This window comes from Gopherus flavomarginatus, chromosome 17 (genome assembly GCF_025201925.1).
Source record: "Gopherus flavomarginatus isolate rGopFla2 chromosome 17, rGopFla2.mat.asm, whole genome shotgun sequence".
Taxonomy (NCBI): domain Eukaryota; kingdom Metazoa; phylum Chordata; order Testudines; family Testudinidae; genus Gopherus; species Gopherus flavomarginatus.
This window is the reverse complement of record NC_066633.1, coordinates 5,531,281-5,545,187: the sequence shown is the minus strand read 5'-3', so window position 1 is coordinate 5,545,187 and position 13,907 is coordinate 5,531,281. Positions and strand designations below refer to the sequence as shown.

The 13,907-nt window shown below is 44.6% G+C and overlaps 1 protein-coding gene across 12 annotated transcripts in view; it reads right to left on the bottom strand.

Moving 5' to 3' along the window:
- Window positions 1-13,907, bottom strand: part of KCNT1 (potassium sodium-activated channel subfamily T member 1) — a 193,344-nt gene that overhangs the window by 99,884 nt on the left and 79,553 nt on the right. For 4 of the 12 annotated variants that reach the window (XM_050926686.1, XM_050926678.1, XM_050926683.1 and 1 more), the window contains one exon: window positions 311-352. The exons of the other annotated variants lie outside the window; for them this stretch is intronic. In XM_050926686.1, the coding sequence (XP_050782643.1) occupies window positions 311-352 (42 nt within the window). The remainder of the gene's footprint in view (window positions 1-310; window positions 353-13,907) is intronic. 12 annotated transcript variants of the gene reach the window in all.

Sequence of the window (13,907 nt, the reverse complement as noted above, 5' to 3'; positions counted from 1 at the left end):
ACTGAGCAAAGAATGTGCAGACACGAATCACAAGGAAAACCACATCATCCATTTCTTTTCTATTTGTATATTTTCATCACGTGAAACAGCATAGGGTCCGTTGTGTGGGAACACAAAGCATTGGCAGTTGAGGGCAAAGAGAAGTCCTGTTTTGGGTGGCTTAGTGTCCAGTCAATGTTCACATCAAATTCCCAGTAATATTAAAGGGAGTGAAAGTCACACATGAAAAGGAGACTAAAACTTCAGGTTTCTTAAACACAGCTCCTGCATGGCCAAGAAACTCATGCAATTCATGCAGCTGCAAACTTACTGTGAAAGTGAGGAATCCATACTGAAATCTTCTGCATGTGGCCTACAGACACAGAGTAAAAGCATCATAACAAATGAGACTAATATCAACTATACCATAAGGGTTACCGGGGGAATGGACTGAGGAGTACAGACCTGTTAAAGGAAACTAACATAAAACAGACAAAACCAAACATTATAATGGGCCAAATTCAAAGATATGCTATCAAGATCAGTGGAGCTGCATGCAAGTATCTGGGGTAGAATCTGGCCATGTGTCTGTTAATCTCCTGATCAACATTCTATTTACTGTGTATTGGATGTTAGGCATCAAACAATATTATGTAACAAGATTTTTGGGGTCTGTGTTTACTTTTTTTTTAAAAAAGGCCCAGCTATACTATATTCCTACACATGAAAAAAATAAAATGTTATATTTGTTGCAAATTATATTGCTGCACTGTTTTAATACAGTGTCACATTTGTTGGGAATAACTTTGCCCTTTTTGGTGTTTCTCATGGGTTACACACCGGACTGATCCTGAATGCATCTGTTTTTATTTTACATTCGCTGTGCATTAGACAAAAGTAAGACAGACAAGTAACAGAACAAAGAAGAACAATGCGGGGGGTATTAATGACACTAATGACAAAAAGAGGAGATGGGGTAAGAACACAAGGAACACAAAAGAGAGAGTAGGAGTCAAAGGAAACATTGAGTTCCAAACAGCCTTCAAGGGATTTGAATGCTCTTGTACTGTACATTTCCAAAGTGTGCTAAGCACTACCTGTGCCAGTTTTCAGGTACCCATCTCTCTTTTTCTAATGGCTAAGCATCTTGGTTCTGTTTAGAATCCAGCTCCATCAAGAGCTCCTATTCCTCAGCACTGTAGGGCACTATAAAAAGTCACAGACCAGAAGGCTCTGCTACATTAATATGAGTCCCTATTATCTTTAATCTGTAGGCAGATCCACACAACTGCTTCTTCAGCTGGAAAACCAGCAGCCGGCTCTCTAGGTCACCACAGCTACAACGCTGCAGCCGGCATTGGGCTCTTTGCCTGGAGACTCCGTTTTCCCCAGAGCCTTTATATCCGCACCAGCCTAGGTGCCTTCATAAAACCCAAAGCCAAGCTGAATTTGGCTCCAGAGGTCATTCAGACCATTGTGCTGTCTCCACACTTTCTGGGCTGCCACCCCTTGGCCATTAGTTTAATCAAGATGCTGCTTCATACAATCAGGGATGCTGAAACTGGACCAGCCCCCTAAAGCATTTGTGAAGCAAAACACCGTAATCAATCAGTTGCCACAAGGACCTAAAAACTGGTCTGGTTTTGTTTAATTAATACTTCTCAGGAAAAGCTGAGGACCATTAAAATTGACAAACAATCTTACGCTGCTGAGGACTTACTCTACATAGCAAAGATTAAGATTGCTGCCATTGGGGCCCAGTTTTGTTTGCCACAGACAAGATTCAGCTCCCCAGATCCCTTTGGACACGGTCCTGCGTAGCTCACACTATGGTCTTTTACTCCATCACTGGTTCCTGGGAACACAAACTCCCTCAAGGAGAGTAGCCCAAATTCAAATAGTCCACTAGCTGAACTTCGCATACACAGGTGCCAAGGAAAGGTGCAAAAGTAAAGAGGAGATCTCCAGGAAAGACTCCATGATGGGCTTCCATTAGCATAACTGGGGGACTCCCCCAATAATCCAGTCCCACACAACACTTCTCCCATGTTAAACACCTCACCTGCTGTTAAACAGGCCTGGGATGAATCTCCCCATAAGCTGCCCTCCATTCCTCTTCATTCCCTAGATGCGTGTGTGGGAGGGAATGGAATTCACTCTGGCTAAATCATCATTAATTCCAGTAAGGACTGTGGGATCAGGGTAAAATTTCACTGGTTTAATTTCCTTTGAAAGAGACACATCTCACATGGCTGTAGCCCGAATGAGGTGAGTGAAAGGGCCGGGATCTGCAGTCCTTACTGAAGTCCCTGGCGGAGTGGTACGAGTGAGGGAGGAGGGATGGTCTCTTTGATCTTGGTGCCAACTTGGGCCTGGGGGACCCCAGTTCAATTCTCTGCTCTGCCTCAGACTTCCTTTGTTAACCTAGGCAAGGCACTTTGGGCTTGTCTGTACAGTTAGTGTGTGGCAAGCTGGGGTGTAAGCCTACCTCACACCAGCCTGCCACACACAGCCTGTTCCCTAGTGCACTCGGATCGTCCTTCATTTCAAAGGGCACTAGGCAGCTGTGTGTGTGTGGCTGTGGGGTCCCCCCAGACAGTGAGGGGTCCCCCCCAGCTTGGCAGGTTAGTGTGAGGTAGATTTTCACCCCAACTTGCCCCACGCTGTTCATAGAGACAAGCCCTTCGTCTCTCTGTGCTTCAGTTCCCCATCTGTAAAATGGGGATAAGCAATCCTCCACAGGGATGTTGAGAACATAAGCCCATTAAAGATTGTGAGGTGCTCAGGTACCACAGTAATGGGGGCCTGATGAGTCCTAGGGAGAGAGACTGAAGAAAGTCTTGAGTAAGCAAAGCAGAGCTGAGACCCCTGGGATAAGTGTTGGTGGATACAGACCCCTGATTGGGTAAGGGCTACCAGCCGAGTCACTGGAGCTGGCTAGAAAATGCCAAGGAAAACTCAACATTCCTGTTGACATTTCAAAATATTTCAGTCACTCTGTATGCTGGTAAAGAACCTGCGAATTTGTTTTCATGAAAATTTCACAAGGAAAAATTTCAAAAACAATTTCAACCGGCTCTTCCTCTCACATGACAGGGGCCAGACGCATCCTGCAATTCCCAGCAGGGGCCAGATGCTACACTGGGGTTCCCTTTTTGTAGTATGTGCAGTAGCGTTTGGGTAAGTAGAACAGAGCGCATTGAGCACCAGCACCGCTCTATTTGACTCTAACCTATATTTTAAATGGCTGTCAGAGATGCTGGTATTACTGAGCCATATCCTGGACACAAGCAAACAGGAGGTATAGGTCAGGCTCTGAATGTACTACCCCGAGATTAAGGTGTGTATTGTAACTCCATCTCATTGCTGTGATTTGTGTGTGCTGTGCTGGAACAAAGTATTAGTACAATTAGATGTGCATAAAGAGGATGACTTGACATGTCTCTCAAATTCCTTTTCATGCTGTGCTTATATGGGACACTTGAATTATTTTGTATCCTCATTTAGGGTTACTAATGAGTGTTGACACCAGCTCCGGGCTTTATTCGCTCTCTTGTAAGTGACTATAACTCCCAATAATTACGCGCAGCAGTTTAGCTCGGCTCGGAACATTCTCATGGCTGGGTTTGAAGGGTCTGGGTTCAAGGGCTCTGCAAGAAACTGAGGTCATTCCCACTGCCACCTGCTGGGATGCTGCACCGCCTTTGAATGAGGTACTAAAAAAGGATTGGGTAAGGGCTACCAGCCGAGTCACTGGAGCTGGCTAGAAAATGCCAAGGAAAACTCAACATGCCTGTTGACATTTCAGTCACTCTGTATGCTGGTAAAGAACCTGCAGATTTGTTTTCATGAAAATTTCACAAGGAAAAATTTCAAAACAATTTCAACCAGCTCTTCCTCTCACATGACAGGGGCCAGACGCCTTTTTAACATGGCGACCGCCTTATTAAGGTTAAATTAAACCACAAGGGGATGTTTCTAGATCTAGGTGCAATAAAATCTCTATATGAACCACGAATCTGACTTAAGGGATTGTTTTAATCTCATTAGAACTTTCCTATGGATGCTATTTTAAAATAAAGCCCCCAGAGATGTGGATTCATGTCATACTACTTGTACCAGAAGAGATGAAGTTTATCCAGCTCTAACCTTGATTCTGTTTCCCAGCTGCTCTGTCATATGTTATGAGGTTACATCAGCTACTAGGGAAAAGGATTTTTTTCCCCCTGAAGTGATCTCACTTGGGGTACGTCTTCACTACCGGCCATATCGGCAGGTAGCAATCGATTTCTCGGGAATCGATATATCGCTTCTCATCTAGACACGATATATTGATCCCCAAACGAGCTCCTGTCGACTCCGGAACTCCACCAGCGCGAACTGCGGTAGCGGAGTCGACAGGGGGAGCCGTGGACGTCGATCCCGCGCCGTGAGGATGGTAGGTAACTCGATCTAAGATACTTCGGCTTCAGCTATGCTATTCACGTAGCTGAAGTTGCGTATTTTAGATAGATTTCTCCCCCTAGTGTAGACCAGCCCTGAGACTAAAAAGAGCTCTGTACAGATCACCTGATTCTGTATGCTTTAGATATCTGGGAAATAGCAGCCAGTTAGCTATGCTGTCATGAATTTTTTCATTCCTCCTCCCTTAGGAGAAAATAAGAGAGATTAAAGGCAGATAACAACATCATTTTTCTTCTCCTGTCTATATTTTACATCCTGTCAATTTGCACCATTCTACTTTCTGATCACCACAATGCAAGTACGTTCTCCTGTTGGCATTCTTTCACTGCAAGTTGTGATCATTGCAGCACTCAGAAGCATGCTAGGTCCCTGCTATGAAGAGCGTACACTATAATATTACATGCAATACAAGTGAGAGTGACAAACAAAAGACCAGGAAGGGCTATGTGGAAAGAACTAGGGTTATAAGTGCTAACATTAAACAGTTACTCAGTTCAGTTATGAGTACATCTAGATGGTTCAGTTACTGTATAACATGCACACGTGTATGTTAATTAACTCACTTCTGATAGGAGACCAGCAGGAGTGAGTTTTTAGACAGGATCTGAATGAGAAGAGGTGAGTGTCCTGGTGAGTAGGAATGCGGAGGGCATTCTGGGCATAAGGGGCATCCCGGAAGAAGGTACTGAGGTGGCTTTGGGAGGAGGAAATGCAAGAGACAGCAGGGTTTGCTGTTCGGACAGTGCTTGGAGTTTCTGATGAAGGGGAAGCTACAGTATCCCATGCTACTGCAGTGTCCCTGGAACATACAATGGTTAGCAAAATGGCAATTTTTCTACATATTTGCTGCTTTCAAGAAGGTACTCAGCTTCCATCTCCAGAAGAGTCACTTTGTGACTGATCCAACAGACGGTGCCACTCTAGGAGGCTTTGGATTGAGCTCACATCCGTGAGAAATTGATAGCACAAGGTTCCTCTGTATGGTCCTCCATGGCTCAGAGAGGCGACACCCACGAAAGCTTATGCCCAAATAAATCTGTTAGTCTTTAAGGTGCCACCGGACTCCTCATTGTTTTTGTGGATACAGACTAACACAGCTGTCCCGCTGATACTTCATCCCTCCTTTACTGCTCTAAACTCCTGCAAGCCCAGCACCACAGCCTGAGTGTCTGCAATACAGTGACTCAGGCTATAGGGGAAAAATTAATTCTCTTTGCAGAATTACACTCTTGTCAGTTCAAAGAGGAAAAGAAATAGATAATTGGTTTTTTCCTGAAAGAAGAAAAAAATCCATAAGACTGGAGGGGGTTTCGTTGATATTTTTTAGACATCTCTTGCCTGTGCAAAAGCAAGGACTGTGCACGGTTCTCTGCTGGTTCCCCTTTCATCATTCTTAGTGTGACAATCAATCTTGGAAAACGCTCTTTATTCCATTCGCCCTATGGAACAGCCATATCAAACACATGACAGACCCATGAAGGAATATAACAAGAGAAGATATGACAATGCCATTTAGGGGAGGTCTAATGTAGCTGAGTTGTGCTTTACAAGCCATTCCCTCTGGCACAGTTTAAGTTCAACAAAAAAAAAAATAGAACGTTGCATTAAAAAAAAAGTGAGTCAAAGGGAAAGATAATAACTTCTTAGGCTAAATGGAATCTAGGGATGCTAGAAGTGCCCCCCTGTGGTTTAATTTAGCCTTCATGACTCACCATGTGTGCTAGCCATGGTGACAGCTATTAATTCTGGTGGCTGGGAGAGTCACAATTGCTGGTATGAACAGTGGTGATGTTGATCATGTGAGTAATAATCACTGTCAAGGCAACAGATGCTGCTGTATCAATTGTTCTAAAGGCAGATATTCCTGATGCAACAGGATGGTGCCCTTGACTTAACATCCTCAACGACCAGGCTGTTGGGTGATGAGGGATGCAGAGGCTTTAACAGCCCATGAGTCACAGATGGTGTAAGACTTTGAGTAGCAGACCCCAGGGCTGCTGAATGGGTGTTCTGGCAGGAATGGATCTTCCTGTCTTGCTTTTTGGCTGCTGGGCAACTAGGCAATTAATCTTTCCACCAGACTGCTGCCATATCCCCAGCTTGATTCCAACGTATTGAACCAGGAACTTTTTGAAGGGCATGAGATTTTCCAGGCACTCTAGGCACAGTGCTGGTGCTTTCCGGGATGGGAGGCAGGAAGCCAACGACCACTGAGCCCTGTGACTCCACTTGCCGACAGTTAGAAGTGGGCTGGTTTGTCTGTTTCCCTCAAGACACTCAGGGGCCCCAATATTTTCACAGGGGAAAAAAGTTGCCAGAAATGCTGTACCCTGATGTGGCACGCTTGGAGCTAAAGCGTGTGTTTAGGCACAGCCCTGAGCAAGGCTTGGTGGGTGAGCTGCATCACCCCAGGAGTAGCCCTGGGATGCACTGAGCCTCAGACACCCATGTAAGTCACAACTCCTGCCCTGTCTCCTCCCTGCCCTAGAGGCTGATGCCAGCAGTAATCACCATTCTCTCCATGTTGGCTCAGCTACTCTGGCAGACAAGCCAGATGGAGACAATTCTCTGCCCATTCCCGAACCCTCCCCATCCATCTGCTCTGGGGAGGGAAGAAGTGGGTGGCGTAATGCCACCTGTTCCTGTGTGCCCAGATGCAAGTTCTGTCCAGCCAGGGTAGAATTAAATCATCTTCTCTCTTCCACTCATCCCTGACTATGTTGCCAGAGTAATGATCTAACCCTCACATCATGGAGAACCTAAAGGGAAGCCGTTTGCACTGCTGAAAGCCGGGACCACAGAAAGGCAGGTGCTGGAATGCGAACGGACACTGAAATGAAAACAAACAGGGAGACACCTGCAAACACTTGCTGCACTGACATAGCTGCTTTTGTTAAGCGTGGTCTTCAGCGTTTTCAGTGTCAATGGTTCCGTTCAGAGCACCGCCATTAATGCCATCTGTGCTTTGCTTGGAATAACAAAAGCACTTACGCACGTGCCTAACTTTAAGTACATGCATAAGCCCCATTGACTTTTAGCAGAAATCAGGTACACGCTTGAAGCTAAGCACCCACTTAAATGCTTTGCTGAACGTGGGCTCTAAAAAGCAGCAATGGCCTATCAGAGTGCAGTGGCCTCTAGAATCTCAGGCCTATGATTGGCAACTGGATTTGAAACCCTCTGCCATCAAGGGGAATGGTTTGTCAGTCTCTTATTTCCCTGTTCCCAGAATCACCAGCAGCAGCCATCAATTTCTTTACATTAAAAAGTAATGCAAGTGCCCAGCTCTGTGATTCACAGCAGGAGAGCAGCTCAACTGGTGGCTAGAACTGAGAAATAGGGGGAGATTTGAGAGGTAACTGAATGGTAAATATTGACACCATCAAATCACTTCTCTTCATAGCACTCACTCTTCCCCTCTCCCTTGCAAACTTTTTACAACGGTTTTGTATTTTAATATTAAATGTAGCAAGTTCTCAGCCTCACCTGTGCTGTTAGCAGGGAGTGAGTGGAGAGGAATTCTATCCAAAGCTAGTTTGATTCTTGGTTTTTGGAAATTTGGGGGCATCAAGCAGGCATGTTAGTGCTTTTCCGCCTAGTCTAGTTGTCATAAACAGATAGCTAAGGGTTAATGTTCTTTTACCTGGAAAGGAGTAACCTGAAACACCTGACCAGAGGACCAATCAGGAAACAAGACTTTTTCAAATCTGGGTGGAGGGAAGTTTGTGTCTGAGTCGTTTTTTCTTTGTCTTGTGTCTGTCCCTCTCGGCTATGGGAAGGATTTTTCTGTCTCCTGCTTTCTAATCTTCTGTTTCCAAGTTGTGAGTACAAAGATCATAAAACAATAGGGATTATTGTTTTTTTTTCTTTTGTATTTACATGTGTGTAGTTGCTGGAGTGTTTTGAATTGTGTTCTTTTGAATAAGGCTGTTTATTCATATTTCTTTTAAGCAATTGACCCTGTATTTGTCACCTTAATACAGAGAGACCATTTTTATGTATTTTTCTTTCTTTTTATATAAAGCTTTCTTTTTAAGACCTGTTGGAGTTTTTCTTTAGTGGGGAACTCCAGGGAATTGAGTCTGTAGCTCACCAGGGAATTGGTGAGAGGAAGAAGTCAGGGGGAAATCTGAGTGTGTTAGATTTACTAGCCTGACTTTGCATTCCCTCTGGGTGAAGGAGGGGGGTGGGGGGAGAGCTTGGTTCTCTCTCTCGGTACTTGTATTTCCAGGACTGGAAATAGGGAGGGTGGAATCCCTCTGTTTAGATTCACGGAGCTTGCTTCTGTGTATCTCTCCAGGAACCCAGGGAGGGAACACCTGGGAAGGAGGAGGGGTAAGGGAAATGGTTTATTCCCCTTTGTTGTGAGACTCAAAGAATTTGGGTCTTGGGGTCCCCAGGGAAGGTTGTTGGGGGGACCAGAGTGCCCCAAAACACTCTAATTTTTTGGGTGGTGGCAGCTTTACCAGGTCCAAGCTTGTAACTAAGCTTGGAGGTTTTCATGCTAACACCCATATTTTGGACGCTAAGGTCCAAATCTGGGAATATGTTATGACACTAGTGTCACTGTGGTTAATATGCTGGTCCTTTATTAGTTGTGCTGTGGTAGCACCTAAAAACCCCAGTCATGGACCAGAATCTCACTGTGCTAAATGCCATACAAATGCATAACACAGGCACTTGCTGTACATAGGTCTCTGACAATGCCTGTAGCATTTAAGTAGCTGATTTCATTTAATCAAAAGCTATTGAAAACAGTTCATTATAATGATGCTTGATTTGGAGCTGGAGGGAGAAAAGAGAGCACTATCCTGCACTGGAGGGGCACCACTTCAGCCCATTTCCAGATGACCCTACGACTTCAATAAAGCACAATCCAAAACGTAAAGGGGAAGCCACAGGGGCACTGCTGATGGCTGTATTACCAGAGGCTCTGTCCCTTCTGAAACAGGGTAGCAAAATCCCATAGCAAAATCCCGTAGCATGGCACAGCTCTTCTCACACTGTTTCCAGGCCACTGCCAGGTTGGAGCTCAACAGGTAACTGTCCAGCAAATGCCTCCTGAAAAACTGCGGCAGCAGCAGTAAGTGCTAGCCAAGAATTAAACCTTGATCCCCCCCAGGGCTACCAATCCTTCATGGTGCTCTGACTGCACTGGGATAACAGTACAGCGCTCCAACATCTCATTCCATACATCATTTGCAGCCCATTGCAGTAGCCACCTAAAATCAGCAGGGCTTAAACATACTATTTGAACGGGGAAGTTCTGCAGTGCCTGAAGCTGTATATTAGGTCCTGCCACCAGTTTTGTTTTTACTGCAGAGACAAAGTCATTCATCATTAAGTTCCATGCACACACCTGCCCATGCTAATCAAAACTTCTCCCGCGACACACATTTCCAAAGATATATCAAGGTAGACAAAGAGCTGTCAAACTAAAATACATACAAATTAAGTCATAAATAGGAAACTCCAGACCGCAAGACCTGGCAAAGAAAAAATACTAGGGTCCTTGAGTAAAGGGCATTTATGGACAGAGTTGGAATCATGCCGGTCAGGAAGGCAGTCAGACTGAACAGCTTTTACGGAGCAGGATTTCCCAGGCAGACCAATCAGCTCAAGCTCATCTAGCTCAAAACTATGGGCCTGGTCCAGAGAGGTACTGAATGCTGAAAAGTCAATGGAAGTTGAGGGGGAATGGCACTTCTTGGGATCAGGCCCTAATTTCTCTTCTCCTCGGAACTGCTTAGTTTATTGTGGGAAGGTTTAGTCTTTGTATGATGTATAATCAGAAATAGAAGTCAGCAGAAAGTTTAATCTCCCCAAATGCCCTTCCTGTAGTAAGCAAATACACTGGGTCAATTAGTCTTTGTGACGTTACAGAGAGCACCAAACATCCTGATCCTCTTTGCACAGAAGTTGCAATTATTTTTTTCCCGGACAAATAAAGCTTCCTTTATCAGTCCCAGATCTTCTGGCTTTCTGTGGTGCAGCTCTCCTAACTCCAAAGCCTTACCTTCACTACCAAACGTAGCTATATTTCTGCATTGGTGATAAGTAACAACAGTGGAAATTGTAGAATAGGCACGGCTCAAGCATTGTCACCACTGTGTAAAAGCTTAAATTCTGTCTCCACTGTTGCTAGCATTGATGGAGAACTGCAGCGCTGAAGATTGTCAGCGTAGATGCTTTAAAACAGCTTTAGAAAGGTCACCTGATTAGCCACGGTAACTAAACTAAGCTATTCAGAGGTGAACCATTTTTCACCAAGGAGAGAAGTATTGATCCATTACTGAGTTTTTAGTAAGTTTTCCTCTGATGGATTTCAATGTACAAGAAAAACAAAAGAAAATAAAGACAGAGCGTCCAAATGCCCCATACTCAACTAAAGATAATTTTTCATTTTCTTTAGTGAGTTGGAGGATAGTAAATAATGGCTGGGAGTCCTCATGGAGATGACTGGCTGCTGGCTGACATAACAAGACCTGTCTGATTCCAAAGGGACAGGTGTTTATCTCTCAATTGGCACTTTTGTGGGAAGTCTCTGACCAAGAGGACAGGGAAGGAACCCAGATTCCCCTGTTGTTTCTAGAGGTAATTCCTGTGCAACAGGGTTGAGGCACATCAGTGGAGACACATGAACAAAGCCTGAGCTGTTTTTACGCATCTATCATCAGTCCTTGAGCCTGTGAATTCAGTGTCTTTGGCAAATACATTCACATTGACATGCCCATTTTCCTGCCCTATGCAGCTGAAACACTAGCCTTGCTGTTGTGATGCTCTAAGAAAAAGTACTTTAATTCATATAAAAATTGGCCTTTTTAGCTACTACTCACAGAGATAATAAGTGTAGGGTTTCAGTAAACTACTAGAGCACTCGAAGGAGAACCATAATTTGTTAATGAGAAGGCACACAGAATTTCCCCAGCTGTAAACAGAGACCAATACACATGTGTGAAATGATCCAACAAGCTCAGCCATCCTCACTGCAAATTAGATTATTATACACATTAGCAGTGAGGGTCTCTTCCAGGCCCTCCATTTGTGTTTGTTTTTCCACTGAATTTTTTAAATGCCACAGGGAGACATTTATGGGGACAAAACAACAGATCTGGTTTTCTCCAAATATATTCCTGGGTGATTAATATGCAATGAGAAGATTATATCAGCCCTAGCTTCCTGAGGAAGGAGAAAAATGCTCATAATAAACCAAACACAACTGAAAAAAACTGAGAACCCATATGCCCAGCCCTGAGGCAGATCCAACAGAATATCAGGATAAGCCATGGCAATTGCCAAGATTTCTCTACTAGATTTCACACATATGCACATTCATCTAACTGCTATGCAGCTTTATTTCCAATACAAATCATGATTTAATGACTTCCCTCCTCTCAGCATTATTAAAGCCTAACTCAAGCCACTTACCAGCACTGTCCAAATCTCAGACAAATGGAGATGGATGAAAATCAAACAAGTACAAAAAAATCTAGCAGGGGTGAAATTATTATACAAATTTCAAGGAAAAATTGACACTTAAATAATCTGAGGGAGCAAATGCTGAATTGTGAAGTCCTCTCACGTGCCACTGAGGTGTGTGCGGGGGAAGGCAGCGGCAGAAATTATCCATTACAGTTCGTTAATTTTAATTCCAGCTTCTTGTGTGTGAAGGCCTTGGCCAGGTGCCTATTTCCGTGAGCCTCACAGAATGCCAACGGGAACCGGCCCATGCAACTAAAGAACATCTTGTTTACCAGATGGAACCTCTGAATAGGGACTTGAGTGTAATGGACAGAAAAGTAACTCTCTCTGGAATTGCTTTAGCCACTTTTCTCGGGGCAAATTCTGAGACCACAGGTAGGTTTAAAAATAGGGAAGCAAGACGCTCCTCACCATCTAAAAAATAGGTCAACATTAAACTGGAAAAAATACTGGAAAACAGGGTTGGCTGAAAGTTTTCCATCAACACTTCCCCCACTACCTGAAAATTAAGTTTTCAGCAAAATAAAAAATGTGGATGTAAAAGTGTCTCCTTCCCTCACATTTTTTTCATTTTTCAGCTGAAGTTTTCCAGTTTGGGGCTACAGGGAAGGCTCTTTTCCTCCCTTGCAGCTGTCCCAGAAACGAATCACAACTGATTCTCACAGCAGCTCTGCAAAGGTAGGTGTAGCAGCAGGGCTGGCTCTACGGTTTTCGCCGCACCAAGCAGCACACCGAATTGCTGCTGCGGACAGGGGCAGTCCGTGTGCCGTTAAGGCGGCACGCATGTTTCTGCAGCGGTGGCAATTCGGCGGCAGCTTCTGTCTTCAGCCGGAAGACAGAAGCTGCACCACCATGGACAGCTGACCATAGAAGCTGCCGCCAAATTGCCGCCACCACCGCCGTGGGAACGCGCGAGCTGCCCTAACAGCACATGGACTTCCCCCGCCATCCGCAGCGGCAATTCAGCATGGTGCTTGGGGGCAAAAACACACGGACTGCCGCCCCTTCCAGATTGTCGCCCCAAGCACTTGCTTGGAATGCTGGTGCCTGTAGCCGGCCCTGTGTAGCAGAATAATTTTTGTTTTACAGGTGAGGAAACTGAGGATACAAGAGACTTGCTCAAGCCCCTCAGCAAGATGATCCAGGAGGCCTTTTCCTTCTCTAGTTTACAGGATCCTACAACTACTATTAACCACATCCAGACCATGCCCAAATAAGCCCTCCAGATAAATGCCCTGAGGAGTAGAATTCAAGGGTGGAATTCTAAATAGCAAGTCTCACAAGCTACAAAAATAAAAGTAAAATCCAGTCATGAAGCAAATTTAAGTTCCGTCTTGGAATCACCAGAGAGAAAACCATTGTGAAAACAAGGGATTTTTCCTCTGGCTTGAATTCATCAGCTCTGTCAAAGATTTTGAGGGCAAGCATTATGTAGCATTGGCGAGGGAACTGTATCCAGCTACTTGCTATTGTTACAGTTGCTGTGTTCTGCACTATGACCATTATTAGAGTGCTGTCTGCAGCGTTGTTGTAACTGCGTTGGTCCCAGATTATTAGAGAGAGAAGGTGGGTGAGGTAATATCTTTTATTAGACCTGAGCTCTGTGAAACTCAAAAGCTTGTCTCCCCCACCAGTCAAAGTTGGTTCAATAAAAGATATTACCTCACCCACTTTGTTTCTTGTCAGAATATAGAATAATTGTTAATTCTACATCAGCCACTGCCCACCTTTGGAGATCTGCGGGAGGTAACACTGGGCATTCTTTTACCATATGCTTCGAAATCAATTAGCATTGCTGGATAGAATAAGCAGCTCCTAAACACTCAAACTCAGGGTTGCCAAAATGTCATGGGAGAATATTAATGTGGTTTTAATTTACTGGGTTTCTGTGCAACCCATCTCCACCCTTCTGTAACTGCAGCCTTACAGCGCTATGAGGAAAGAAAAACAGATGTGCCAATCCGTTGGTGCCACGCCACCCT